The sequence below is a fragment of the Scyliorhinus torazame genome, chromosome 14 (assembly GCF_047496885.1).
Source record: "Scyliorhinus torazame isolate Kashiwa2021f chromosome 14, sScyTor2.1, whole genome shotgun sequence".
Taxonomy (NCBI): domain Eukaryota; kingdom Metazoa; phylum Chordata; class Chondrichthyes; order Carcharhiniformes; family Scyliorhinidae; genus Scyliorhinus; species Scyliorhinus torazame.
This window is the reverse complement of record NC_092720.1, coordinates 166590943-166618231: the sequence shown is the minus strand read 5'-3', so window position 1 is coordinate 166618231 and position 27289 is coordinate 166590943. Positions and strand designations below refer to the sequence as shown.

At 48.6% G+C, this 27289-nt stretch overlaps 1 protein-coding gene across 2 annotated transcripts in view; it reads left to right on the top strand.

Annotated features, from left to right (window-relative positions):
- LOC140390184 (uncharacterized) overlaps positions 1-17359 on the top strand; it is a 211190-nt gene extending 193831 nt beyond the window's left edge. Inside the window, exons 1-3 of one of the 2 annotated variants that reach the window (XM_072475134.1) lie at positions 2688-2751; positions 14438-14586; positions 15680-17359. In XM_072475134.1, coding sequence (XP_072331235.1) covers positions 16122-16973 — 852 coding nt within the window. In that variant the 5' untranslated portion in view covers positions 2688-2751; positions 14438-14586; positions 15680-16121 and the 3' untranslated portion in view covers positions 16974-17359. Of the gene's footprint in view, positions 1-2687; positions 2752-14437; positions 14587-15679 lie in introns of those variants that run through there. The other variant, XM_072475133.1, reaches the window with a different exon arrangement.
- Positions 17360-27289: the final 9930 nt, after the last annotated feature.

Sequence of the window (27289 nt, the reverse complement as noted above, 5' to 3'; positions counted from 1 at the left end):
CAGTAATGACAGTTCAGAGAGATTGTTTCGTTTTAGGAGTTGGAGCTAGATGAGTTGAAAAGCATTCAGTGAGACCTGAAAGGCTGTAAAACCCATTTATTTCATCAGAGCAAAGAAGAAATTGTAAAATACATTTAATAACCATACCTCCTCCTCAGTGTGTGCTGCAATAAATGGTGACATAAGCCATGGAAGGAAGGGATGGACCTTGTCCCTAATCAGCTGACCATCAGGTCACTCAAGCTTCATAGAATTTACAGTGCAGAAAGAGGCCATTCGGCCCATCAAGTCTGCACCGGCCTTGGAAAGAGCACCCTACCCAAGCCCACACCCCCACCCCATCCCCATAACCCAGTAACCCCACCCAACACTGAGGGCAATTTTGGACACTAAGGGCAATTTAGCATGGCCAATCCACCTAACCCGCACATCTTTGGACTGTGGGAGGAAACCGGAGCACCCGGAGGAAACCCACGCACACACGGGGAGAACGTGCAGACTCCGCACAAACAGTGACCCAGCAGGGAATTGAACCTGGGACCCTGGCGCTGTGAAGCAATTGTGCTAACCACTATGCTACCGTGCTTCCTTGAATATGGGTGTGATGTCCGAGTTTCTGACAATGAAAGCATTGTGGGATGATCCAGTGTGAGTGACATTCCCGTGGAATATTCTCAGACGGCCATTACGCACCAAGGAGGGGAATTGTTTTCTGTTCAGGGAGCTCTATGAGTCTTCTCAGGTGACCTTCACTGTCATGTGAGTTTCATCAATGACTCCCAGCACCTTGGGGAAGCAGCTATTACATAAAACTCCAGTGACCTCTGCTGCTGCTCTCTGTGTGTTGTATTCAATTTATTGAAGTATTTTACTCTGCAGAGTCATTTACGCTCCTCCCATCATTTCTTCTTTTCTCCTCTGACTCCTCTCTCTCCTGTTCCTAACTCTGCACTGTAATTTGAAGAGCCGCCTCAAACAGGCACAATCGGCAGAAACTCACCACTCTCATTATTCCCATCTGGTCATTTCTCTGGTAGGCGTTTGACAAAGTGCCGTATGAAAGTCTGATCCAGAAGGTGAGATTGCGGGTAGAATACTGATTGGATTGAGGATTGGCTGACTGACAGAAAGCAGAGAGGTCGGGATCAATGGGTCCTTCTCTGGCTAGTGTACAGTAACTAGCGGGATGCTGCAGAGGTCAGTCTGTGGACCTCAACTGTTTCCGATTTATACAAATGATCTGCAAGCAGGCACAGAATGTAACATAGCACAATTTGAAGATGATACTAAAATAGGTAGGAAAGCAGGCAGCGAAGGGGAGATAAAGATTTTAGAGACAGATATAGATAGGCTAGGAGATTGGTCCAAAATTTGGCAGGTGGAGTTTAATGTAGATAAGTGTGAGGTTATCCATTTTAGCTGACAAAATAGGCAAATTATTATCTAATTGGAAAGCAGATTCAAAATGTGTATAGGCAGAGGGATATGGGTGTCTTTGTTCATGAATTGTGGAAAGTCGGTGTGCAGGTACAGCATGTTAATTAAAAAGGCAAATGCAATGTTAATGTTTATTGCAAAAAGGACTGGAGTATAAAAGTAGAGAAGCGCTGTTGTAATTGTATAGGGTGTTGGTGTGACCACATCTGAAATGAAATGAAATGAAAATCGGTTATTGTCACAAGTAGGCTTCAAATGAAGTTACTGTGAAAAGCCCCTAGTCGCCACATTCCGGCACCTGTTCGGTGAGGTTGGTACGGGAATTGGAACACGCTGCTGGCCTGCCTTGGTCTGCTTTAAAAGCCAGCTATTTAGCCCTGTGCTAAACCAGCCCCTGGAGGACTGTGTTAAGTTTTGGTCTCCTTATTTAAGGAAGGATGTGGAGGCATTGGCGGTAATTCAACAGATTGATTCAGGGGATGAAAGGGTTGACGTATGAGGAGAGATTAAACGGTTTGGGCTTATACTCGCTGGAGTTTAGAAGGATGAGAGGGGATCTGATTGAGGTATATAAAATACTAAAAAGGATTGATAGAGTAATCTGGCCGCAGATGGTAGATTTAGAACTGAGATGAGGAGGCACTACTTCTCACCGAGGGTGGTGAATTGCCCCCATAGTGCAGTGGAATCTGAGTCATTAAATGGGTTCAAGAATGAATAGATATATTTTTGATTTTATAAATGGGTTAAAGGCATAAGGGGAACAGGTAGGGAGGTGGATTTGAGACCAGGGAGAGATCAGTCATAATCTGATTATGTTGGAGCAGGCCTGAAGGGCGGAAATGCCTGCTTCTGCTCCTAATTCCTATGCAGCTCTCCCACACTTGGAGCCCACTTACACTTCTTCCCAGCCTCATCCTTGTTTATTTTGTTAGAGTTGGTGACAAGGGAGTCAATCTCCAAGTCATAGTAACTCCCCAAGCAGGACGAATTCCCGCAGCACAGTTTACAGCCTGAGTCACAGCACAAATCTACAAGTCCCAGAATCAGTCCCTCGGTAACAGTTACTCCGCACTCTGTTTCTTCCTTCCAAGTCCCTACCCCGTCCCTTCCTCTCCTGAGCTGCTGCTCAAAGTCTCCTCCGTTTCCCCGGTCAGTTTCCCAAACTTCAGGAAACTCCTGTTCCTGCAGAAATATTTGGATTGTCTGTGAGAGACGTCAATCAGAGAGCCCACCCACTCTGCCCATTCTCTCCTCTTCCTCTACCACAGCTGCTTCACTTCCTGTAGGGACTCCAAACCAATTCAGGAGATGGTGAGTGAAGGAGCAGAATTTAGAAGAATTACATTGCACAATATCCACACTAATGTTCAGGCAGTCTGACTATCCTGTGGGCAACCAGGTGTTGAAATGAGAAGATCCAGCTCAGAGACCTGTTTACTCGGTGCTTTGTGCTGAGCTGGTTGATTGGCTGTGTGTTGGATATTGAGGGTGTTTATTGGAAGCATTTCCCTTCTGATTTACAGGCTGAGTTTTATTGATGGGTTATTGCTGAATATGAGAAGGTGAGGTGGAATTATCTGGGAGGGGCAGAGACACATTTAGTTAAATGTCTTCTGTAAAGATTTTCCCTGAAGGCTTTGGCCTTTCCCAAAAGGCTGGGCTTGGATTTGATAGTTTTGCACAGTGCTGTGTCTGAGAGCTAAATTTGGGGTGTGCAGTCTGAGTGAGTGCAGTGTATCTAATTTCCCAGGATAAACCAGAACCCTTCAATCATCTGCACTGAAGCAATATTTTCTTGAGCTTCCAGCACTTCCTGCCCAGTGTATTCCCTTCAAATAATATGGTGAGATACCCTCAATTACGACTCAGGAGAGGAGTTCGATAATACAAAGGCTTTAATAACCAGAAAACCAGACAGCTGCCGAGAAGTGTGCTCACTGCACGCTGCCTACTGAATGTAACATTATATACAGCTTCCTGGGAGCACAGCCAGAAGCGGAGTCCCCCAGGGCTCCAAACTCGCTCTTAAAGGGGCCTACGCATTCAGGGTACATATGTATACAGATATCATTCACCACGTTCACCCCTGTTTAAAAAAAAAACGCATAGTCTGTCGGGGTGAAGTGGAATTACAAGTTCAGTCTTTTGGGTGGTCTGATTGCCCGTGTCGACCTTTTCAGCTCCTGCGGTGGTGCGGCGGTTACGGTCGTCCTCGGTGGTGGTATATCCGGGAGCACGGTTGTCTGAGCCTTTGCCCGCGTTGGAGCAGGTGGGGTATCCGGGGTGACCAGTGGATCTGTCTTATGTCTCCTCACGTGCCTCCGGAGTAGAACTGGTCCCGGAGTCGTCAGCCAACGTGGAAGCGGGACCCCAGAGGTGGACTTCCTGGGGAAGACAAACAAACGGTGTGGGGGGTCTCGTTCGTGGCCGTACAGAGGAGCGACCTAATGGAGTGTAGGGCATCGGGTAGGACCTCCTGCCAGCGGGCGATTGGGAGACTTCTTGACCGTAGGGCTAGAAGAACAGCCTTCCAAACTGTTGCGTTCTCCCTCTCCACCTGCCCATTTCCCCGCGGGTTATAGCTGGTCGTTCTGCTCGAGGCGATGCCCTTGTTGAGCAGATACTGATGCAGCTCATCACTCATGAACAATGTACCCCGGTCGCTGTGGATATAAGCGGGGAAACCAAATAGGGTGAAGATGCTGTGCAGTGCCTTGATTACGGAGGCCGAGGTCATATCGGGGCAGGGGACAGCGAATGGGAAGCGGGAGAATTCGTCGATGACAGTGAGGAAGTAGGTGTTGCGGTTGGTGGACGGGAGGGGCCCTTTGAAGTCCACGCTTAGTCGCTCAAAGAGCCCAGAGGCCTTTACCAGGCGGTCCTTGTCTGGTCGATAGAAGTGCGGTTTGCACTCCGCACAGATCTGGCAAGCCTTGGTCATGGCCTTGACCTCCTCGGTGGAGTAAGGTAGGTTGCGGGACTTGATGAAATGGGCAAGCCGGGTGACCCCCGGGTGGCAGAGGTCATCGTGGATGGCCCGCAGACGGTCTTTATGCACGTTGGCGCACGTGCCGCGGGACAGGGCATCTCTGGACTCGTTGAGCTTCCCCGGACGATATGTATTATTGGACGTGTAGGTGGAGAGGTCGATCCTCCACCTCAGAATGTTATCATTCTTTATTTTGCCCAGTTGTGTGTTATCGAACATAAAGGCGACCGACCGTTGGTCGGTGACGAGGGCGAACCTCCTATCGGCTCGGTAGTGCCTCCAGTGCCACACAGCCTCCACTATGGCTTGTGCCTCCTTCTCGACTGCAGAGTGTCGAATTTCTGAGGCGGTGAGGGTTCGGGAGAAGAACGCTACCGGTCTGCCCGCCTGGTTGAGGGTAGCAGCCAGGGCGACGTCTGATGCATCGCTTTCTACCTGGAAGGGAATGGTTTTGTCCACCGCGTGCATGGCGGCATTGATGATATTGGCCTTGATATGACTGACGGCCGACTGAGCCTCAGCCGTCAGGGAAAAAAACGTGGTCTTAATGAGTGGACGGGCTTTGTCCGTATATCTGGGGACCCACTGAGCATAATAGGAAAAGAGCCCCAGGCACCGTTTGAGTGCCTTGAGGCTACGGGGGAGGGGAAGTTCCTTAAGGGGGCGCATGCGGTCGGGGTCTGGCCCGAGGACCCCGTTTTCCACGACGTAGCCGAGGATGGCTAAACAGGTTGTGTGGAACACGCATTTCTCTTTCTTGTATGTCAGATTGAGGGCCTGGGCGGTCTGGAGGAACTTCCTCAGGTTTTCGTCATGGTCCTGCTGGTCATGGCCGCAGATGGTAACGTTGTCCAAGTACGGGTATGTAGCCCGTAAACCGTACTGGTCCACCATTTGATCCATTGCCCTTTGGAAAATGGAGACTTCGTTTGTGACACCAAAAGGGACCCTGAGGAAGTGGAAGAGCCGACCGGCTGCTTCGAAGGCTGTATAGGGGCGGTCCTCTGGGCGGATAGGGAGTTGATGATAGGCCAATTTTAGGTCGACCGTGGAGAATACTCGATACTGGGTGATTTGGTTCACCATTTCTGCTCTGCAGGGAAGTGGGTACGCATCGAGTTGCGTAAAGCGGTTTATGGTCTGGCTATAGTCCACCACCATACGTTGTTTTTCCCCGGAGCGGACTACCATTACTTGTGCCCTCCAAGGGCTGTTGCTAGCCTCTATGACCCCTTCTTTTAGTAGCCGCTGAACCTCTGACTTGATGAAAGTCATGTCTTGGGCACTGTACCGCCGGCTCCTGGTAGCAACGGGCTTACAGTCGGGGGGTGAGGTTCGCGAAGATGGGGGGTGGTGCAACTTTGAGTGTCGCCAGGCTACATACCGTGAGCGGGGGCAGGGGTCTGCCGAACTTCAGGGTCAGGCTTCGGTGGCTGCACTGAAAATCCAGACCGAGCAGCAGGGGGCCGCAGAGGTGAGGGAGGACATAAAGTTTAAAACGGGCGTATTTGGCGCCTTGGATAGCGAGGATCGCGACACAATACCCCGTGATTTGGACCGAATGAGACCCAGATGCAAGGGCGATAGTTTGGGAGGTGGGATAGGTGCGCAGGGAGCAGCGTCTTACCGTGTCTGGATGGATAAAACTCTCCGTGCTCCCGGAGTGAAAAAGGCAGGGGGTGTCGCGGCCGTTGATTTGAACCTGCATCATTGAGTATCGCAGGTGCTTCGGCCGAGATTCACCGAGCGTGATCGCTCCTAGTTGCGGGCAGTCAGAGTCCTCGGTTGAATCGGACTCGCAAAAGGGCCGCCGCCGTCGGTCGCACGTTTTGAGTTTTGAAGATGGCCGCCGCCAAGATGGTCGCCCCCATGACTCGCACGAGGCCGATGATGCGTCGGAAGTATGCGTGTCCGGCCGCCGCGCGGCCGTGTTGCGGGGCCTGTGGTCCCGGGAGTTCGATTTCTGGGCCCGATGAGACTTTTGTTTCTGGCCTTTGGGCCCAGCCAGGCAGACCTTCGCGAAGTGCCCCTTCTTTCCGCATTCGCCGCAGATAGCGGAGCGGGCCGAGCAACGCTGGCGTGTGTGCTGGCCTTGCCCGCAGAAATAGCATTGGGGGCCCCCGGTGTGAGCGGGTCGCCGCGTGGCGCAGGCCTGAAGCGTGGCCAAGTCTGGAGGGGATCGAGAGGGGTTCGCAAGATCCATAAGACTTAGGAGTGGAAGTAAGGCCATTCAGTCCATCGAGTCCACTCCACCATTCAATCATGGCTGATTTCAACTCCATTTACCCGCTCTCTCTCCATAGCCCTTAATTCCTTGAGAAATCAAGAATTTATCAACTTCTGTCTTTTTTATTAAATATTTTATTGAAAATTTTTGGTCAACCAACACAGTACATTGTGCATCCTTTACACAATATTATAACAACACAAATAACAATGACCTATTTTATAAACAAAAATGAATAAATAATAAATAACAAAAATGAAAACTAGCCCTAATTGGCAACTGCCTTGTCACAAGTAACACTCTCCAAAAATATAATTTAACAGTCCAATATATAATTATCTGTAGCAACGACCTATACATACTATACAGTATATATTAACAACCCTGAGAGTCCTTCTGGTTCCTCCCCCCCCACCCCCCCGATCCTGGGCTGCTGCTGCTGCCTTCTTTTTCCCATTCCGTCTATCTTTCTGCGAGGTATTCGACGAACGGTTGCCACCGCCTGGTGAACCCTTGAGCCGACCCCCTTAGGACAAACTTAATCCACTCTAGCTTTATAAACCCCGCCATGTCATTTATCCAGGTCTCCACCCCCGGGGGCTTGGCTTCTTTCCACATTAGCAATATCCTGCGCCGGGCTACTAGGGACGCAAAGGCCAAAACATCGGCCTCTCTCGCCTCCTGCACTCCCGGCTCTTGTGCAACCCCAAATATAGCCAACCCCCAGCTTGGTTCGACCCGGACTCCTACTACTTTTGAAAGCACCTTTGTCACCCCCATCCAAAACCCCTGTAGTGCCGGGCATGACCAAAACATATGGGTATGATTCGCTGGGCTTCTCGAGCACCTCGCACACCTATCCTCCACCCCAAAAAATTTACTGAGCCGTGCTCCAGTCATATGTGCCCTGTGTAATACCTTAAACTGAATCAGGCTTAGCCTGGCACACGAGGACGACGAGTTTACCCTGCTTAGGGCATCTGCCCACAGCCCTTCCTCGATCTCCTCCCCCAGCTCTTCTTCCCATTTCCCTTTTAGTTCATCTACCATAGTCTCCCCTTCGTCCCTCATTTCCCTATATATATCTGACACCTTACCATCCCCCACCCATGTCTTTGAGATCACTCTGTCCTGCACCTCTTGTGTCGGGAGCTGCGGGAATTCCCTCACCTGTTGCCTCGCAAAAGCCCTCAGTTGCATATACCTGAATGCATTCCCTTGGGGCAACCCATATTTCTCGGTCAACGCTCCCAGACTCGCGAACTTCCCATCCACAAACAGATCTTTCAGTTGCGTTATTCCTGCTCTTTGCCACATTCCATATCCCCCATCCATTCCCCCGGGGGCAAAGCTATGGTTGTTTCTTATCGGGGACCCCCCCAAGGCTCCAGTCTTTCCCCTAAGCCGTCTCCACTGTCCCCAAATCTTCAGTGTAGCCACCACCACCGGGCTTGTGGTGTAGTTCCTCGGTGAGAATGGCAATGGGGCTGTCACCATAGCCTGTAGGCTAGTCCCCCTACAGGACGCCCTCTCTAATCTCTTCCACGCCGCTCCCTCCTCCTCTCCCATCCACTTACTCACCATTGAAATATTAGCGGCCCAATAATACTCACTTAGGCTCGGTAGTGCCAGCACCCCCCTATCCCTGCTACGCTGTAAGAATCCCTTCCTCACTCTCGGGGTCTTCCCGGCCCACACAAAACCCATGATGCTCTTTTCAATCCTTTTAAAAAAAGCCTTCGTGATCACCACCGGGAGGCACTGAAACACAAAGAGGAATCTCGGGAGGACCACCATCTTAACCGCCTGCACCCTCCCTGCCATTGACAGGGATACCATATCCCATCTCTTGAAATCCTCCTCCATCTGTTCCACCAACCGCGTTAAATTTAACCTATGCAATGTGCCCCAATTCTTAGCTATCTGGATCCCCAGGTAACGAAAGTCCCTTGTTACCTTCCTCAACGGTAGGTCCTCTATTTCTCTACTCTGCTCCCCTGGATGCACCACAAACAACTCACTTTTCCCCATGTTCAATTTATACCCTGAAAAATCCCCAAACTCCCCAAGTATCCGCATTATTTCTGGCATCCCCTCCGCCGGGTCCGCCACGTATAGTAGCAAATCGTCCGCATACAAAGATACCCGGTGCTCTTGTCCTCCCCTAAGTACTCCCCTCCACTTCTTGGAACCCCTCAACGCTATAGCCAGGGGCTCAATCGCCAGTGCAAACAATAATGGGGACAGAGGGCATCCCTGCCTTGTCCCTCTATGGAGCCGAAAATATGCAGATCCCCGTCCATTCGTGACCACGCTCGCCACTGGGGCCCTATACAACAGCTGCACCCATCTAACATACCCCTCTCCAAAACCAAATCTCCTCAACACCTCCCACAAATAATCCCACTCCACTCTATCAAATGCTTTCTCGGCATCCATCGCCACTACTATCTCCGTTTCTCCCTCTGGTGGGGCCATCATCATTACCCCTAACAACCTCCGTATATTCGTGTTCAGCTGTCTCCCCTTCACAAACCCAGTTTGGTCCTCGTGGACCACCCCCGGGACACATTCCTCTATTCTCATTGCCATTACCTTGGCCAGGACCTTGGCATCTACATTTAGGAGGGAAATAGGTCTATAGGACCCGCATTGTAGCGGGTCCTTTTCCTTCTTTAAGAGAAGCGATATCGTTGCTTCAGACATAGTCGGGGGCAGTTGTCCCCTTTCCTTTGCCTCATTAAAGGTCCTCGTCAGTACCGGAGCGAGCAAGTCCACATATTTTCTATAGAATTCGACTGGGAATCCATCCGGTTCCGGGGCCTTTCCCGCCTGCATGCTCCTAATTCCTTTCACCACTTCTTCTACCTCGATCTGTGCTCCCAGTCCCACCCTTTCCTGCTCTTCCACCTTGGGAAATTCCAGCCGATCCAAGAAGCCCATCATTCTCTCCCTCCCATCCGGGGGTTGAGCTTCATATAATTTTTTATAAAATGTCTTGAACACTCCATTCACTCTCTCCGCTCCCCGCTCCATCTCTCCTTCCTCATCCCTCACTCCCCCTATTTCCCTCGCTGCTCCCCTTTTCCTCAATTGGTGTGCCAGCAACCTGCTCGCCTTCTCCCCATATTCGTACTGTACACCCTGTGCCTTCCTCCATTGTGCCTCTGCAGTGCCCGTAGTCAGCAAGTCAAATTCTACATGTAGCCTTTGCCTTTCCCTGTACAGTCCCTCCTCCGGTGCTTCCGCATATTGTCTGTCCACCCTCAAAAGTTCTTGCAGCAACCGCTCCCGTTCCTTACTCTCCTGCTTCCCTTTATGTGCCCTTATTGATATCAGCTCCCCTCTAACCACCGCCTTCAACGCCTCCCAGACCACTCCCACCTGGACCTCCCCATTATCATTGAGTTCCAAGTACTTTTCAATGCACCCCCTCACCCTTAGACACACCCCCTCATCTGCCATTAGTCCCATGTCCATTCTCCAGGGTGGGCGCCCTCCTGTTTCCTCCCCTATCTCCAAGTCCACCCAGTGTGGAGCGTGATCCGATATGGCTATAGCCGTATACTCCGTTCCCCTCACCTTCGGGATCAATGCCCTACCCAGCACAAAAAAGTCTATTCGCGAGTAGACTTTATGGACATAGGACAAAAACGAGAACTCCTTACTCCTAGGTCTGCTAAATCTCCACGGGTCTACACCTCCCATCGGCTCCATAAAATCTTTAAGTACCTTGGCTGCTGCCGGCCTCCTTCCAGTCCTGGACTTCGACCTATCCAGCATTGGTTCCAACACCGTATTAAAATCTCCCCCCATTATCAGCTTTCCCATCTCTAGGTCCGGAATGCGTCCTAGCATCCGCCTCATAAAATTGGCATCATCCCAGTTCGGGGCATATACGTTTACCAAAACCACCGTCTCCCCCTGTAGTTTGCCACTCACCATCACGTATCTGCCCCCGTTATCCGCCACTATAGTCTTTGCCTCGAACATTACCCGCTTCCCCACTAATATAGCCACCCCCCTGTTTTTCGCATCTAGCCCCGAATGGAACACCTGCCCCACCCATCCTTTGCGTAGCCTAACCTGGTCTATCAGTTTCAGGTGCGTTTCCTGTAACATAACCACATCTGCCTTCAGTTTCTTAAGGTGTGCGAGTACCCGTGCCCTCTTTATCGGCCCGTTCAGCCCTCTCACGTTCCACGTGATCAGCCGAGTTGGGGGGCTTCCTACCCCCCCCCTTGTCGATTAGCCATCACCTTTTTCCAGCTCCTCACCCGGTTCCCACGCAGCTGTATCTCCCCCAGGCGGTGCCCCCCCCCGCCCATCCTCTCCCATACCAGCTCCCCCCTCTCCCCAGCAGCAGCAACCCAGTAATTCCCCCCTCCCCCCCCCCCCCCGCTAGCGTAATTACTCCCCCCATGTTGCTCCCAGAAGTCAGCAAACTCTGGCTGACCTCGGCTTCCCCCCGTGACCTCGGCTCGCACCGTGCGACGCCCCCTCCTTCCTGCTTCTCTATTCCCGCCATGATTATCATAGCGCGGGAACCAAGCCCGCGCTTCTCCCTTGGCCCCGCCCCCAATGGCCAACGCCCCATCTCCTCCACCTCCCCTCCTCCCCCCATCACCACCTGTGGGAGAGAGAAAAGTTACCACATCGCAGGATTAGTACATAAAACCCCTCTTTGCCCCCCACATTCGCCCCACCACTTTGTTCGAACGTTCTTTTTAATAACCCGCTCATTCCAGTTTTTCTTCCACAATAAAAGTCCACGCTTCATCCGCCGTCTCAAAGTAGTGGTGCCTCCCTCGATATGTGACCCACAGTCTTGCCGGTTGCAGCATTCCAAATTTTATCTTCTTTTTATGAAGCACCGCCTTGGCCCGATTAAAGCTCGCCCTCCTTCTCGCCACCTCCGCACTCCAGTCTTGATAAACACGGATCACCGCGTTCTCCCATTTACTGCTCCGAGTTTTCTTCGCCCATCTAAGGACCATTTCTCTATCCTTAAAACGGAGGAATCTCACCACTATGGCTCTGGGAATTTCTCCTGCTCTCGGTCCTCGCGCCATCACTCGGTATGCTCCCTCCACCTCCAACGGACCCGCCGGGGCCTCCGCTCCCATTAACGAGTGCAGCATCGTGCTCGCATATGCCCCGACGTCCGCTCCCTCCACACCTTCAGGAAGACCAAGAATCCTCAGGTTGTTCCTCCTTGCGTTGTTTTCCAGTGCCTCCAACCTTTCCACACATCGTTTCTGATGTGCCTCCTGCGTCTCCGTCTTCACCACCAGGCCCTGTATATCGTCCTCATTCTCGGCTGCCTTTGCCTTCACGACCCGAAGCTCCCGCTCCTGGGTCTTTTGTTCCTCCTTTAGCCCTTCGATCGCCTGTAGTATCGGGGCCAACAGCTCTTTCTTCATTTCCTTTTTGATCTCTTCCACACAGCATTTCAAGAACTCTTGTTGTTCAGGGCCCCATGTTAAACTGCCACCTTCCGACGCCATCTTGGTTTTTGCTTGCCTTCCTTGCCGCTGTTCTAAAGGATCCACTGCAATCTGGCCACTCTCTCCTCCTTTTTCCATCCGTATCCAGGGGGGATTCCCTTCTGGTTTACCGCACAGTGTTTTTAGCCGTCAAAATTGCCGTTGGGGCTCCTATCAAGAGCCCAAAAGTCCGTTTCACAGGGAGCTGCCGAAACGTGCGACTCAGCTGGTCATCGCCGCACCCGGAACCTCAACTTCTGTCTTAAAGACACTCAACGTCCCGGCCTCCACTGCCCTCTGTGGCAATGAATTCCACAGACCCACCACTCTCTGGCTGAAGAAATTGCTCCTCATCTCTGTTCTAAAGTGACTCCCTTTTATTCTAAGGCTGTGCCCCCGGGTCCTAGTCTCCCCTGCTAATGGAAACAAGTTCCCTACATCCACCCTATCTAAACCATTCATTATCTTGTAAGTTTCTATTAGATCTCCCCTCAACCTCCTAAACTCCAATGAATATAATCCCAGGATCCTCAGACGTTCATCGTATGTTAGGCCTACCATTCCTGGGATCATCCGTGTGAATCTCCGCTGGACCCGCTCCAGTGCCAGTATGTCCTTCCTGAGGTGTGGGGCCCAAAATTGCTCACAGTATTCTAAATGGGGCCTAACTAATGCTTTATAAAGCTTCAGAAGTACATCCCTGCTTTTATATTCCAAGCCTCTTGAGATGAATGACAACATTGCATTTGCTTTCTTAATTACGGACTCAACCTGCAGGTTTACCTTTAGAGAATCCTGGACTAGGACTCCGAAGTCCCTTTGCACTTCAGCATTATGAATTTTGTCACCGTTTAGAAAATAGTCCATGCCTCTATTCTTTTTTCCAAAGTGCAAGACCTCGCACTTGCCCACGTTGAATTTCATCAGCCATTTCTTGGACCACTCTCCTAAACTGTCTAAATCTTTCTGCAGCCTCCCCACCTCCTCCATACTACCTGCCCCTCCACCTATCTTTGTATCATCGGCAAACTTAGCCAGAATGCCCCCAGTCCCGTCATCTCGATCGTTAATATATAAAGAGAACAGCTGTGGCCCCAACACTGAACCCTGCGGGACACCACTTGTCACCGGTTGCCATTCCGAAAAAGAACCTTTTATCCCAACTCTCTGCCTTCTGCCTGACAGCCAATCGTCAATCCATGTTAGTACCTTGCCTCGAATACCATGGGCCCTTATTTTACTCAGCAGTCTCCCGTGAGGCACCTTATCAAAGGCCTTTTGGAAGTCAAGATAGATAACATCCATTGGCTCTCCTTGGTCTAACCTATTTGTTATCTCTTCAAAGATCTCTAACAGGTTTGTCAGGCACGACCTCCCCTTACTAAATCCATGCTGACTTGTCCTAATCCGACCCTGCACTTTCAAGAATTTAGAAATCTCATCCTTAACAATGGATTCTAGAATCTTGCCAACAACCGAGGTCAGGCTAATTGGCCTATAATTTTCCATCTTTTTCCTTGTTCCCTTCTTGAACAGGGGGGTTACAACAGCGATTTTCCAATCCTCTGGGACTTTCCCTGACTCCAGTGACTTTTGAAAGATCATAACTAACGCCTCCACTATTTCTTCGGCTGTCTCCTTTAGAACTCTAGGATGTAGCCCATCTGGGCCCGGGGATTTATCAATTTTTAGACCTCTTACTTTCTCTAGCACTTTCTCCTTTGTGATGGCTACCATATTCAACTCTGCCTCCTGACTCTCCGGAATTGTTGGGATATTACTCAGGTCTTCTACTGTGAAGACTGACGCAAAGTACTTATTCAGTTCCTCAGCTATTTCCTTGTCTCCCATCACAAAATTACCAGCGTCATTTTGGAGCGGCCCAATGTCAACTTTTGCCTCCCGTTTGTTTTTAATGTATTTAAAGAAACTTTTACTATCATTCCTAATGTTACTGGCTAGCCTACCTTCAAATTTGATCCTCTCTTTCCTTATTTCTCTCTTTGTTATCCTCTGTTTGTTTTTGTAGTCTTCCCAATCTTCTGACTTCCCACTACTCTTTGCCACATTATAGGCTTTCTCTTTTGCTTTGATGCATTCCCTAACTTCCTTTGTCAGCCATGGCTGCCTAATCCCCCCTCTGATAACCTTTCTTTTCTTTGGGATGAACCTCTGTACTGTGTCCTCAATTACTCCCAGAAACTCCTGCCATTGCTGTTCTACTGTCTTTCCCACTAGGCTCTGCTCCCAGTTGATTTTCGTCAGTTCCTCCCTCATGGTTCCTCCCTCCCTCAGGTCCACGGAGTACGTGCGGAGATTATGGTGGGCCGCTTCCAGGAAAGAGGCGAGAGTTACCGTGCCTTGGAGGTCCTTCGCTCCGTCTTCTAGGAACCGCTGCCGGATGTACGTGGATCGGATACCGGACACAAAAGCATCACAAATATGTAAGTTCATGTGGACTTCTGCCATCACCTCTTTATGGTCGCAGTTCCTGGTGAGCGCGGTGAGCCTCTCCAAATATTCATCTAGCGTTTCCCCGGAGCGCTGGTGGCAGGTCGAGAGCAAATGTCTGGCGTGTACTTCGTTTATCGACTTTACGAAGCGCTTCCGTAGGATTTCGACCGCCGTTTCGTACGTCGTAGATTTCTCGATCACGGAGGATAGTCGGTGGCCCACCCGGGCAGGTAGTAAGCTCAGCTTGCGAGGTCCGTCAACTTCAGTCTCTGAGGAATTCAGATAGGCCTCAAAGCACCGGAGCCAGTATTTAAAAATTTCAGTGGCTTCCGGCGACCGAGCGTCCAAATTGAGCTTCTCCGGCTTTAGACCGCTGTCCACCATGATGTCGTCTGGTTATTAAATTGAGATACCCTCAATTACGACTCAGGAGAGGAGTTCGATAATACAAAGGCTTTAATAACCAGAAAACCAGACAGCTGCTGAGAAGTGTGCTCACTGCACGCTGCTTACTGAACGTAACCTTATATACAGCTTCCAGGGGGCGGAGCCGGAGGCGGAGTCCCCCAGGGGTCCGAACCCGGTCTTAAAGGGGCCTACGCAATAAAGGGTACATATGTATACAGATATCATTCACCACATATGGCAAAACAAGGGGAGAAATTTCAAAATCTCCATTGAATTAACATTCCTCCTGAGTGTTTTTATACTAAGCACATACTCTAAGGGTAAACCTTGTCTTCACCAGAATGACTCGGGTTCATAGTGAATTGATAGCCAGTTTTACACTCCGCCTGACTGTCTTTTCCATTGCCCTCACGGTGCCTGCAAAGATGGGGGTCTGGGTGGAGGAAAAAAAGTAGCCGCGTTGTCTGCTCCTGGCCACTATCAATTGTCCCTTCTGGAAACGGAGAGTGTGTGACAGTCAAGTGAGAAAAAAGTAAAGATTTGTATCTGATCTTGCACATGGGAATAGCAGACTGACACTCACTGTGGAACAGTCTCTAACTGAGGAGTCAGCCCCTTCAGCAAAGGAGGAGAGGGAGTTGGAAAACAATAATGCTTCCTTTTCCTGTTTTACAGAAGGATTGCACCGTACTACACCAGAGAATACAGAGAGGATAGTCACCACAGAAAGATCCTGACCATCACCCAAGGAACAAGTGCACAACTGTGGGAAGACATCCAGTCCCTTCACAGCATTGCTCAACTCAGAAGGCTGGGCAGGGAAACCATCAAATGGAAATTGGTTGGGTCAGGGGAGCTTTGACAAATCATCAGATCTGAAACTGGTCAGTGCTGTGGAACTTTCCATCAGAACCAACCTTTCCAAAGGTCTGGGTGAGGCTGGGAAGAAGTGTGAGTAGGTTACAAGTGTGGTGAGAGCTTCAATCATTCATTGAGCCTCATGAACTGCTGACTCATTCCTACAGGTGAGAGGCTGTTCAAGAGTGAGGTGTTTGACGAGGGCTCCACAGGCTCATAAGACCTCCTAACACGCAATGTACATCTGTTGAAAAGCCACATGGAAGAGAAACCATTTGAATGTGAAGTGTGTAACAAAAACTTTGCACAATCATCGACCCTCCTGATTCACCAGCGCATTCACACTGGTGAGAAACCATTCACCTGTCAGGTGTGCTACAAATCATTCTCTCAATTATCACACCTCCACGCACACCAGCACATTCACACAGGTGAGAAACCATTCACCTGTGACCTGTGCGAGAAATCATTCTCGCAGTCATCCCACCTCCGCACACACGAACGTATTCACACGGGCGAGAAACCCTTCAGATGTGAGGTGTGCAACAAATCATTCTCGCTGTCATGGAGTCTCCTCGAACATCAGCCCATCCACACAGGGGAAAAACCATTCACATGTGAGGTATGCAACAAATCATTCTCGCAGTCATCGGGCCTTCGCGCACACAAACGTGTTCACACCGGGAAGAAACCATTCACCTGCCAAGTGTGCGACAAATCATTCTCACGCTTATCATACTTCCGCGTACACCAACGTGTACACACAGGGGAGAAACCATTCAAATGTGAAGTCTGTGACAAAGCCTTCACACGGTCATCGGGCCTCCTGGCCCATCAGGGGATCCACACAGGGCAGAAACCGTTCAAATGTGAGGTTTGTGATAAAACGTTTACAATATCAACGAGGCTGCTGAGACACCAGCGCATTCACACGGGGGAGAAACCCTTCAGGTGTGAGGTGTGCAACAAATCATTCTCGCGGTCATCAAACCTCCGTGCACACCAACGTATTCACACAGGGGAGAAACCCTTCACGTGCGAGTTGTGCAACAAATCATTCTCGCGGTCATCGAACCTCCTGCTCCATCAGAGAATCCACACAGGAAAGTAACCATTTACCATTCAAGTGTGAGATTTACGATGAAGGTTTCCTCAATCCTGGGATAAAGACGATTCATACAAGGGAGGAACTCTACAGATGTGATCTTTGCAACAAGGCTTTCACGCACTTCATCAATCTCCTGAAGCACCAGCTAATCCACACTGGTGAGGATCCACTCAGATGTGAGGGGTGTGTCAGAGCGTGAGAGTCCCTTGCAGTGTTTCAATTAGCTCAAGGCAGTATGCTGGATGAACTGGAATGTGACTCACTCCCATTGTTGTATGAAAACAACAACCTTTATTGAACAACTATTAAACATTTATTAATGAAAAAATTAAAAATGAAAGAAAGATAACTTGATTAAAAGGAAGAATAAAAATATATATAAATAGAAAGGTGAAGGAAGACAATTTTATACACATACATATTACAAATACATACAAGCACACACTATTATCTGTTAATCCCAGATTGTTCTGTTCATGGCACCTCCCCAAAATACTTTGACAAGGAAGTTAAATGATCATGAATGATCCATGAGGGGATTTAATCCTCTTGCATCTGTCTCACACTCAGTTTCACCAGCCAGGACCCATAAATGAAAACATCATCATTTTGAGCATTTTATGTTCCTCCCTAGATTATTTGTTGTTTTTGGTTGATTCTCTAATTCACTCACCATATCCGTCAAAGGAATTGACATCCGATCTTCCTGTAACTTAGTGATCTGATTGGTGTTTCCTTCACAGGGAATATCTTTGAGTTGCTTTTCAAGATTTTTAATTGGACCATTCAGTAACTCTTCCTGACTTTGAGGTAATCTGCTCAGAAGATCAAAAGGGATGGTGGGTCTCTGTCTCAAGATATTTGCTTATCTCCCTCTGCATGGTCCCAGTATTTTAATGGCAACCAGACGATCAAATTCAGTTCTCTTAAAAAGTTCATAGACAAAGACACAAATATCCTGAAGAGAAAGCTTTTACCTTATTCATCTCATCAATACTTTCCGTTCACATTGATCTATTCCACTGACCTACACCCAAGGTGAGTTAGTTGCTGCTGTGGGAGTTTCACAGCTATTCAAATATAGTGTTCCCTACTGTGCAACTGATCAGACAACACTCAGAGTTCCAGTTCAAAAACTTTACTCAAGCTATAGCAGGGGAGCTAAACATCTACCACGTAGCTTGCCAGCTCCCTGAACAAAGAAATACAGAGCAATTAGACCTTTTGCTTATCTTCCAAGTAATTAACACATATCAGTCAAAATTGTTCACTTATTTGAAGATCATCAGTTTCAATTACTTCATCAGTTTCCCAGAGGAGGATTGGACCAATTACAGAAAAATCTATGCTTGCCCACTTACATCACTATCAATACATACATGTCGAGAGTCCTGAGTGCAGAGTGAGTTGTCCTCCTCTGGACCCACTTGCCGTCTAGCTGTTATCTGGACAGCAATGATGTGTGGTTACAGCCCTCTCGCGTGCCATTAAAGAGGCCCATTGTCCAGTGTCTGCAGCTGTAAAGATGCTAGTCTCGCAATGTGACAAGTATATATGATATAGTTGCCGTCAAAGATTTTTAACCCCTTCAGGAACTGATGAAGAGGATCAAAATATGTGAATAGATGTAAGAAAAAATATTCCAATATAATGTATAAAACAGTTACCATCTTCCTTTAGTTACCATCATATTTTTCCATCATGAGCCCTGGAGAAACCTAACTGTCCAATTATATATTTTCTCAAAATAAACCTGCTAGATACTCCTTCCCTGAGGTCGTATGGTAACAATTATAGAATCTCTGCAAATATACTCTTGATTTTTGGTGGGGATTTGTTTGATAGGAATTAGGATCTTGTGCCGATCAATATTCTCTTCTCCACTCCCCACGGACCCTGCACAGGTCAACCTCTATGTCCCTCAGTGAGTCTTTGGTTGGTGTCCCAGTCCACATCTCGCTTTATTTCTGGGAGAATGTATCTAGGATTTTTATATATATAAATAGCAAGCATGTATCGATAATACCAGATTGTTCACACAGGGGAGAACCCTTTCAGGTGTGAGTTGTGGGGCTAAGCCTTCACACAGTCATCAGCGCTTGTGCAACACCGACACTTGCACTGGGGAGAAACCATTCAAATGTGAGGGATGCAACAATTCTCGCAGTCATCTCATTTTCATATACACCAGCGCCTTCAAACTGGGGAGAAATTATTTTTTGATTTTTTTTTTTGATTTGATTTATTATTGTCATATGTATTAGTATACAGTGAAAAGTATTATTTCTTGCATGCTATACAAACAATGCATACCGTACATAGGGACGGAAGGAGAGACTGCAGAATATAATGTTACAGTTATAGCAAGGTGTAGAGAAAAGATCAACTTAGTACGAGTAGGTCCATTCAAAAGTCTGATGGCAGTATGATTCACCTGTGAAGAGTAGTAAATCATTCTTCCAGTCATCGACCCTCCATGAACATCAATACTGAGGAACATAGAACATTACAGCGCAGTACAGGCCCTTCTGCCCTCAATGTTGCGCCGACCTGTGAAACCACTCTAAAGCCCATCTACACTATTCCCTTATCGTCCATATGTCTATCCAATGACCATTTGAATGCCCTTAGTGTTGGCAAGTCCACTACTGTTGCAGACAGGGCATTCCACGCCCTTACTACTCTCTGAGTAAAGAACCTACCTCTGACATCTGTCCTATATCTATCTCCCCTTATGTCCCCTCGTGCTAGACATCACCATCCGAGGAAAAAGGCTCTCACTGTCCACCCTATCCAATCCTCTGATCATCTTGTATGCCTCAATTAAGTCACCTCGTAACCTTCTTCTCGCTAACGAAAACAGCCTCAGCCTTTCCTCATAAAATCTTCCCTCCATACCAGGCAACATTCTGGTAAATCTCCTCTGCACCCTTTCGAATGCTTCCACATCCTTCCTATAATGCGGCGACCAGAATTGCACGCAATACTCCAAATGCGGCCGCACCAGAGTTTTGTACAGCTGCAACATGACCTCATGGCTCCGAAACTCAATCCCTCTACCAATAAAAGCTAACACACCGTACGCCTTCTTAACAACCCTCTCAACCTGGGTGGCAACTTTCAGGGATCTATGTACATGGACATCGAGATCTCTCTGCTCATCTACACTGCCAAGAATCTTACCATTAGCCCAGTACTCTGTCTTCCTGTTATTCCTTCCAAAATGAATCACCTCACACTTTTCTGCATTAAACTCCATTTGCCACCTCTCAGCCCAGCGCTGCAGCTTATCTATGTCCCTCTGTAACTTGTAACATCCTTCCGCACTGTCCACAACTCCACCGACTTTAGTGTCATCTGCAAATTTACTCACCCATCCTTCTACGCCCTCCTCCAGGTCATTTATAAAAATGACAAACAGCAGTGGCCCCAAAACAGATCCTTGTGGTACACCACTAGTAACTGGACTCCAGTCTCAACATTTCCCATCAACCACCACCCTTTGTCTTCTTCCAGCTAGCCAATGTCTGATCCAAACTGCTAAATCACCCTGAATCCCATGCCTCCGTATTTTCTGCAGTAGCCTACCGTGGGGAACCTTATCAAACGCTTTACTGAAATCCATATACACCACCTCAACTGCTTTACCCTCATCCACCTGTTTGGTCACCTTCTCAAAGAACTCAATAAGGTTTGTGAGGCACGACATACCCTTCACAAAACCGTGTTGACTATCTCGAATCAAATTATTCCTTTCCAGATGATTATACAATCTATATCTTAAAAACCTTTCCAAGATTTTGCCCACAACAGAAGTAAGGCTCACTGGTCTATAGTTACCGGGGTTGTCTCTACTCCCCTTCTTGAACAAGGGGACAACATTTGCTATCCTCCAGTCTTCTGGCACTATTCCTGTAGACAAAGATGACTTAAAGATCAAAGCCAAAGGCTCAGCAATCTCCTCCCTAGCTTCCCAGAGAATCCTAGGATAAATCCCATCTGGCCTAGGGGACTTATCTATTTTCACACTTTCTAGAATTGCTAACACCTCCTCCTTATGAACCTTAAGCCCTTCTAGTCTAGTAGCCTGAATCTCAGAACATTGTCTTTTTCCTGTGTAAATACTGACAAAAAATATTCATTTAGCACCTCTCCTATCTCCTCGGACTCCACGCACAACTTCCCACTACTGTCCTTGACTGGCCCTACTCTTACCCTAGTCATTCATTTATTCCTGACATATCTCTAGAAAGCTTTAGGGTTATCCTTGATCCTACCTGCCAAAGACTTCTCATGTCCCCTCCTGGCTCTTCTTAGCTCCCTCTTTAGGTCCTTCCTAGCTAACTTGTAACTCTCGAGCGCTCTAACTGAACCTTCATGTCTCATCTTGACATAAGCCTCCTTCTTCCTCTTGACAAGTGTTTCGATTGCTTTAGTAAACCACGGTTCCCTTGCTCGACCACTTCCTCCCTGCCTGACAGGTACATACTTATCAAGGACACGCAGTAGCTGTTCCTTGAACAAGCTCCACATTTCCATTGTGCTCATCCCCTGCAGTTTTCCTCTCCATCCGATGCATACTAAGTCTTGCCTCATCGCATCATAAAAATCGCATCAGGAGAAATGGTTTAAGTGAAATGTGGAATAAGAACGTTACACAGTTATCAAGCCTGGTGAAGCACTGGCGCCTTCACAAAGGGGAGAAGAAAACATTCAAGTGTGAGGTGTGGAATAAGGATGTTGAACAATTATGGGGCATGTTGGGTCACCATGTTGGGCGGCACTGCAGCACAGTGGTTAGCACTGTTGCTTTTACAGCACCAGGTTCGATTCCTGGCTTGGGTCACTGTCTGTGCGGAGTCTGCATGTTCTCCCCGTGTGTGCATGTGTTTCCTCCAGGTACTCCGTTTACCTCGCACAGGTCCTGAAAGATATGCTTGTTAGGTGAATTGAATTCTCCCTCAATGTACCCGAACAGGCGCCGGAGTGTGGCGACTAGGAGATTTTCACAGTAACTTCATTGTAATTTTAATATAAGCCTACTTGTGACAATAATAAAGATCATTATTATTACCTCAGCATTCACACAGCAGGGAAGACAGTGAGGTGAGTGACTGAGCCTCACCCAGTCAGTAACGCTCATGAAACACTGACACATCCACACTGAGGAAAAGATGGTTCAATGTGAGGTACCTGACAAAGACCTCACTCAGCATGGACCAGGATTTCAACAGCAGATGGGTTAATGCGGGGGTGTTGGCAATAAGCAATGTTACCGAGGGGGAAGTAGGTGATCTTTGTATGGGTATGGGATCGAAAGCACAGCTGGAGTTTGAAGAGGATGAAACTGCCCAATTGTTGGAGATGAGAGTGGAGAGGAAAATCGAGAGGAATTTAAGGACTGTTGGAACTGGAATCATCCCTTGAACCTGTTACACCATTCAATTAGATCATGGCTGATCCATATCCTATCTACTTGCCTTGGCTCTGTCACCCTTAAACCCATGTCTAAAAATAAACCTATTAATCTGAGTATTGAAATTTTCTTTTTTTTTATAAATGTTTTTATTCAAAATTATTCAATAATTTTTACAAACCACCACAAAAGAAAATATAATTCAAAGAGAACAAAACAATATGCCAACAAAAACAACTTAACCCTCTAACAAATTAACAATTTAACAACCAAAACAAAACAAGGTGGGGCATTTGCCCCTTACAAATGGAATGAAATCAACCCACCCCCTCCTCCCCCCCACCCATCTGGATTGCTGCTGCTGCTGACCTCCATCTAACGTTCCGCGAGAAAGTCAAGGAATGGTTGCCACCGCCCGGAGAACCCCTGCAAGGGCCCTCGCAAGGCAAACGTCATCTTCTCCAACCTGAGAAACCCCGCCATGTCACTGACCCAAGTCTCTACGATTGGGGGCTTCGCTACCAAGAAGGCAAAGGCCAGAACTACGGCCTCTTTCGACTCCTGCACTCCTGGATCATCCGATACCCCAAATATCGCTATTCCCCCAGCTCGGTTTTACCCGAGTGTCCAAGACCTTGGACATAGTCTTTGCAAAGCCTTTCCAAAATTCATTTAGTGCCAGGCATGTCCAAAACATATGGGCATGGTTCGCTGGGCTCCCTGTACATCTCACACACCTGTCCTCTACCCCAAAGAACTTACTCATTCTCACCCGTCATATGCGCCTGGTGCACCACTTTAACCTGAATCAGGCTCAGCCTGGCACAAGATGAGGAATTGACCCTGCCCAGGGCGTCAGCCCATAGGCCCTCACCCAGCTCCTCCTCCCACTTGCCCTTCAGCTACTCCACCGAGGCCTCCTGCAGCTCCAGGTATATGTCCGATACTTTGCCATCCCCCACCCATACACCCGAGACCACCCTGTCCTGTATCCTCCGGGCAGGTAGCAGCGGGAATTCCCCCACCTGCTTTTTCACAAACGCCCAAACCTGCATGTGCCTAAAAGTGTTCCCCGGGGGCAACCCAAATTTCTCTAGCACCCTCAGACTGGCAAAAGTCCCATTGATAAACAAGTCCCGCATCCTTTTGATTCCCGCCCTGTGCCAGCTTAGGGACCCGCCGTCTATCCTACCTGGAACGAACCTGTGGTTGTTCCATATCGGGGTCCAGACTGAGGCCCCTACCTCCCCCCATGCCGTCTCCACTGCCCCCAAATCCCCAGTGTCGCCGCCGCCACCGGGCTCGTGGTATACCGTTTCGGCGGAAGCGGCAATGGTGCCGTCACCAGTGCCCCCAGGCTAGTATCTGTACAGGACGCCGCTTCCAACCGTTTTCACGCCACCCCCTCTCCCTCCATTACCCACTTCCGAATCATAGACACATTCGCTGCCGAGTAATAGCTGCACAAGTTGGGCAGCGCCAACCCACCTCCCCCTCCCCCACTGACCGCTCCAAAAACAGCCTCTTAACCCGCGGGGTCTTATTTGCCCACACAAATCCCGTAATACTCCTACTTACCCGCTTGAAAAAGGACTTGGGGATGAGAATGAGTATTGAAATTTTCAATTGACCCCCAGCATCAAACTGATTTTGTGGGGAGAGAGTTCCAGATTTCCCCCTTTTGTGATCTAAATTCTCACGCTATGCCCCTTGTTCTGGACTCTCCCACCAGAGGAATAGTTTTTCTCGAACAACTGCCCATCTACTTTAATCATCTTAAACACCTCAATTAGATTATCCCTTAATTTTCTACATTCAAGGAATGCCAGCTCAGTCTGTGCAATAATTTAACCCTTTCACCCCAGAAACATTCTGGTGAATCTATGCTGCACTCCCTCTAAGGCCAATATATCCTTTGTTTTTTTTTCCTTTTTTTTAAATTTAGAGTACCCAATTATTTTTTCCAATTAAGGGGCAATTTAGTGTGGCCAATCCGCTTAACCTGCACATCTTTTGGGTTGTGGGGGTGAAACCCATGCAGACACGGGGAGAATGTGCAAACTCCACACAGACAGTGACCCAGGGCCAGGATTCGAACCCGGATCTTCAACGCCGTAGGCAGCAATGCTAACCACTGTGCCACCGTGCTGCCCACAATATATCCTTTCTGAGGTGCGGTGCCCAGAACTGGACACAGTTCTGCAGATAGGGTCTGAACAGAGCTCTGCACAGCTGGAGCAGAACTTCCACAAGGACACAGATAGTTTTAGGGATGGTACATTCAAGGGAGAGGGGACTGCTGAAATCCCTGTACCCTTCCCAGCTTCCTATTATCAGTCAGTTTCTGTGAGGAAGACGTGTGTGTGTATCTTTTTTTTAAAAAAACATTTTAACGAGGTGTTTATGATTATATAACAAATACAAATGTAAACATAATTCAGTTCATAGCAACACCCCGCCCCCAACCAACAACCATACCCAACCAACATGGCTTATATACACAATTCCCCGGTCCCTCTATTTCCTCTTGCTGATTCCGCTTAAACTAAATTAACTCCCCCCCCCTCCCACATTCCCTATCATCCCCATCTGTGTGTATCTAACCCTTCATTATGTGGACAGTTAAAAAAAATCAGCAGCAAGCTTTTTGTGGTTTAAACAAAACCAGATGATTTTTTATTTAACCACTTACTCCACAATCTAACACTACTGTACCTACTCTCGCTCTCTCTCATACGCACACATGTACTCAACAAAAGTAACCTTTACAAATTCAGAAAAGCAATTCACAATGTCTATCATAAAATCTAACATGGAATCTTAAAATCAAACTGGAACTCACTGCCTGAAAGGGTGGTAGAGGGAGAAACCATCGCAACATTTACAAAGTAGTGAGGTAAGCACTTGAATCGCCACAGGAGAAACCTCTGGTGGCAACATGTAGGTGGAGGTCAGATGTTGGGTGGCTCCTGCTAGAGTCTTTGTTTTATGGGTCTTTATGCCTGGTCTCAGGAGTACATTTTGGATGAGCTGCTTTGGGAAGTTCTAAGGAGTTGGTGAAATGTCGAAGTTTCAGAAAAAAGGTCAGGGAAGGAAGGGAGCGAGTGAAAGTCCGCCAGCAAATGTTGCTGTGAGTCCAACAGGAGGAAAGATGGTCAGGTGGGGCCACTGCCATTATGGGCGGCACAGTAGCACAGCGCTAGGGTCCCGGGTTCGATTCCCGCCTTGGGTCACTGTCTACGTGGAGTCTGCATGTTCTCCCCGTGTCTGCGTGGGTTTCCTCCCACAAGTCCCGAAAGACGTGCTCCTGGGGGAATTGGACATTCTAAATTCTCCCTCAGTGTACCTGAACAGGTGCCGGAGTGTGGCAATTCAGGGATTTTCACAGTAACTTCATTGCTTCAGTGTTAATGTAAGCCTACTTGTGACAATAAAGATTATTATTATTATCGCTGACAGGTTGGGTGCAGGCAATTAAGATGAATGTATTGCCATAGTTTTTGTTCATTTTTCAGTGCCTGCCGATCTTTGATCGAAGGCTTTTTTTAAGGAAGTAGAAAAGATGTTTATTTGGAGGGGGTAAGATGGCTAGGACTAAGAATGTGCTGTTGCAGAGAGGACGGCAGTCAGTGGGGTTGGGTCTCCCAAATTTATAGTATTATTGCTGGGTGGCGAATGCTGAGAAAGTGCGGGACTGGGTTAGAGGGGGGACTCCCAGTGGGTTAGAATGGAGGCGAGTCTATTCAGGGGATCGGGGTTGAAGGCATTAGCAACAGCGCCGCTCCTGATGGCCCCAGGGAAATACTCAGGGAGTCCGGTGGTAGTGGCGACGCACAAGATCTGGACGCAGTTGCGCCGGCACTTTGGGTTGTGGGCGGGTAAACTGTATAGGCCCCAACCTCGTGCATGAAGTTGACGCATCCACCCTCCGTAGCACCTCACATCACAACCCCTCCTCCATGCCCTCCCCCAACTCTTCCTTCCACTTTGCCTTAATCCCATCCATTGATACCTTTTCTTCTCCCACTATAACCCCATAAATCACTGACACCACCCCTTTCTCCAATCCCCCCGCCGTCAATATCGTTTTTTATTAGCGGGGTCAAGGGAAATGCCAATTCGAGGGAATTATAGATTTGAACCAGGGAGGTGAGTTGGGAATTTTCGGAGATGGGAGGAGAGGGGAATTAGGGTATTGAAGGATTTGGTTCTGGGAGGCCGGTTTGAGAAGTTGGAGAAGCTGCGGCGGGGGCGGGAGGGGGATGTTGGGGTGGGGGGGCAGGGGAGATGTTTAGGTATCTGCAGGTCCGAAAGGAGATACATAGCTTTCCGATGGCAACGGCCCCCACACTGTTAGAAAGGATATTGACGGCGGGGGGATTGGAGAAAGGGGTGGTGTCAGTAATATATGGGGTTATTCTCGGAGAAGAAAAGGTATCACTGGATGGGATTAAGGCAAAGTGGGAGGAAGAGTTGGGGGAGAGCATGGAGGAGCTGTTGTGGTGTGTGGTGCTACGGAGGGTGAATGCGTCAACTTTGTGCGCAAGATTGGGGCTGATAATGTTGAAGGTGGTGTATAGGGCACACCTCACAAGGGTGAGGATGAGCAGACTTTTTAAGGGGGTGGAGGATGTTTGTGAACGCTATTGGGGGGCGCGTGGGGGGGCACAAATCATGTTCATATGTTTTGGTCTTGCCCAAAACAGGAGTGGTATTGGGGGAAGGTCTTTCGGGTAATCTCAAAGGTGGTGCACGTGAGACTCGAATCAGGGCCCCTCGAAGCCATATTCGGGGTGTTGGATCTGCCGGGGTTAGAAGCGGGTGCGGAGGCAGATAACTTAGCCTTCGCTTCGCTGATTGCCCGAAGGCGGATTCTGTTGGGGTGGAGGTTCTCCGCCCTGTG